Raw genomic sequence first — 1,897 nt, 5'->3', positions numbered from 1 at the left:
TAATGATAAAAATAATAAAGAGGCTCCTCGCCCTCGCGCATTCTGTGACGTACAACTTGTCAATCGCAGGAGAAGGAGCAGCGTCTGCAGGGACGTAACTCGGAGCTCTTCCTTGAGATCAACAACGTACGCTCCCCTGACCTGACCGTAGCTGAACCAGAGGTCATAGGTCAATCTCTTAGGACGGTGCCTTACTACCGGTAAGAAAATACAATTGTTTCGAATCACAAGCCTACATTACCTGTATGTGGAAAGAAGTTTAGCTGCTGCCTACTGCCTATGAAGCTGAACTTCTGAATCAGAAATGACACGTTAAAGGACGATCCTAAACTGAGAAATCAAAAACTGGAGTCGGTGTCCGGGGGCGGTTTTTTTGGAAACTTTTCATTTGCAATATTTCATGAAGTTGTACGGTTTAAGTCTCAATCTTGCATAATTTCGATTATTTAGAAAAGAAGAGAGGAGGGGTAATCCTGAAACGTTTCATTTTTGTCATGAACGCGAGTAAGTAAGGTTTGCGTCATCATATTATTTACAATGTAAAAATGTTACAGAGTTGAAAACTACTTTATTTTGTTTGGCACGAAACGAGCACTCCTCACTCACTTTGTCAAATGATTTAACGGAAAGTAGTTTTCGTGGCATTGAATTTTATGTAAATAGTACAGAGCAATTTTGTCAAGGGTACTGTTACCGTTGGATAGAATCGACAATCTAATTGTACTAATATTGTAAAAGGTGCACGGCTCTAATAGTGCGCGGCTTTGATAGTTGTTTATTTTTTTCGAAAATGAGCGGCTTTGATAGTTTCCCGTAAGGTTTACGTCTTCATATAGATTCTATACACAGTTTTGATCATTTAGAAATAAGTAGAAGGCGGTCTTTGACCGTGCCGTGGCACAGGCCCCCTGTCTAACATTCTGTGAGGTTAGCGAACTCTCTTCATTCCTGCCTGTCAGGGTCAACCCGGACTGGATGAGATCGAGCATCCCAACCGACAGACGGGAAACACAATGAAATAGCTCAGCTACTCTGGAATCGAACTCACCTCTCATGTCTGTTTTATAAGTAAATCGTCTATGCAGTCTTGTAAACGACTACTCAACATTCACCTGCTGCCCCCCCCCCACTCCCCCTTCAACCCTACTATACCTTGCATTTTGTAAAGTCCCACCCTTTGTCGTTGGCGGGTGCCCTTGTGTGTTTTGCTCTTTCGTTCTTATCAAACATCCATCTTTCTTATCTCTCCTCCTTTTTATGTTTGTTTCTCTTTTGTTTCACTTCTGATCTTCTGCAATTAAAAGATATTATTGTGTGGCAAGTTACGAAAACCTCTTACTAATTTAAACTCAACTGAAGTCCCACTCCCAAGCCCTCCAACTCGCCTGTACCTAATACGTTTTTTTTTAAATCTTCTTTTCCCTGCAGGGCTTCATCAAGTGATAGTTACTATATGCCGCTGTACCGCCCTCTGCGCCAGTACCTGGAGGTGTCCAGCACACATGGAGTGACCATGAGCCACTTTGACATGGCCACAAAAGAGTTTGTCGCGACCAAGGAGATGCCTGCTGAAAGCGTCACCTGGTACAAAGATGGCGGCATACAAATTGCTTGAGGAAAGGCCAGGCAGCCTCGTCGTTGTCTGTTGTGTGACTGCCAGGAAATGCACACAGGACGCTGGTGCTATCGAGGCGTGGAATGTTTGACGTGAGGCCACCACCAGAAATGCAGAAAAACCAACGATTTATTACCTCTTGAAAAACAGCAAACTTGCAACATAATGCACATGAAACAAAACGACAGCAACTATAACAATAACAACTAAAATAAATAAGCAAGCAAATAGACATTCAACCCAGTATATGGGTAAAAACAAAACAAACAGCAATACCCCCCC

General features: G+C 42.8%; 1 protein-coding gene across 1 annotated transcript in view; it reads left to right on the top strand.

The window, feature by feature from the left end:
* Nucleotides 1-1,891, top strand: part of LOC101849878 — a 14,274-nt gene extending 12,383 nt beyond the window's left edge. The window contains exons 10-11 of the mRNA XM_005107558.3: nt 70-200; nt 1,429-1,891. Of these exons, the coding sequence (XP_005107615.1) occupies nt 70-200; nt 1,429-1,615 (318 nt within the window). The 3' untranslated portion in view covers nt 1,616-1,891. The remainder of the gene's footprint in view (nt 1-69; nt 201-1,428) is intronic.
* Nucleotides 1,892-1,897: the final 6 nt, after the last annotated feature.

The sequence above is a fragment of the Aplysia californica genome, unplaced genomic scaffold, assembly GCF_000002075.1.
Source record: "Aplysia californica isolate F4 #8 unplaced genomic scaffold, AplCal3.0 scaffold00612, whole genome shotgun sequence".
NCBI lineage: Eukaryota > Metazoa > Mollusca > Gastropoda > Aplysiida > Aplysiidae > Aplysia > Aplysia californica.
Note: the sequence above shows the minus strand (reverse complement) of the source record. Positions and strands in the feature narration are given on the sequence as shown.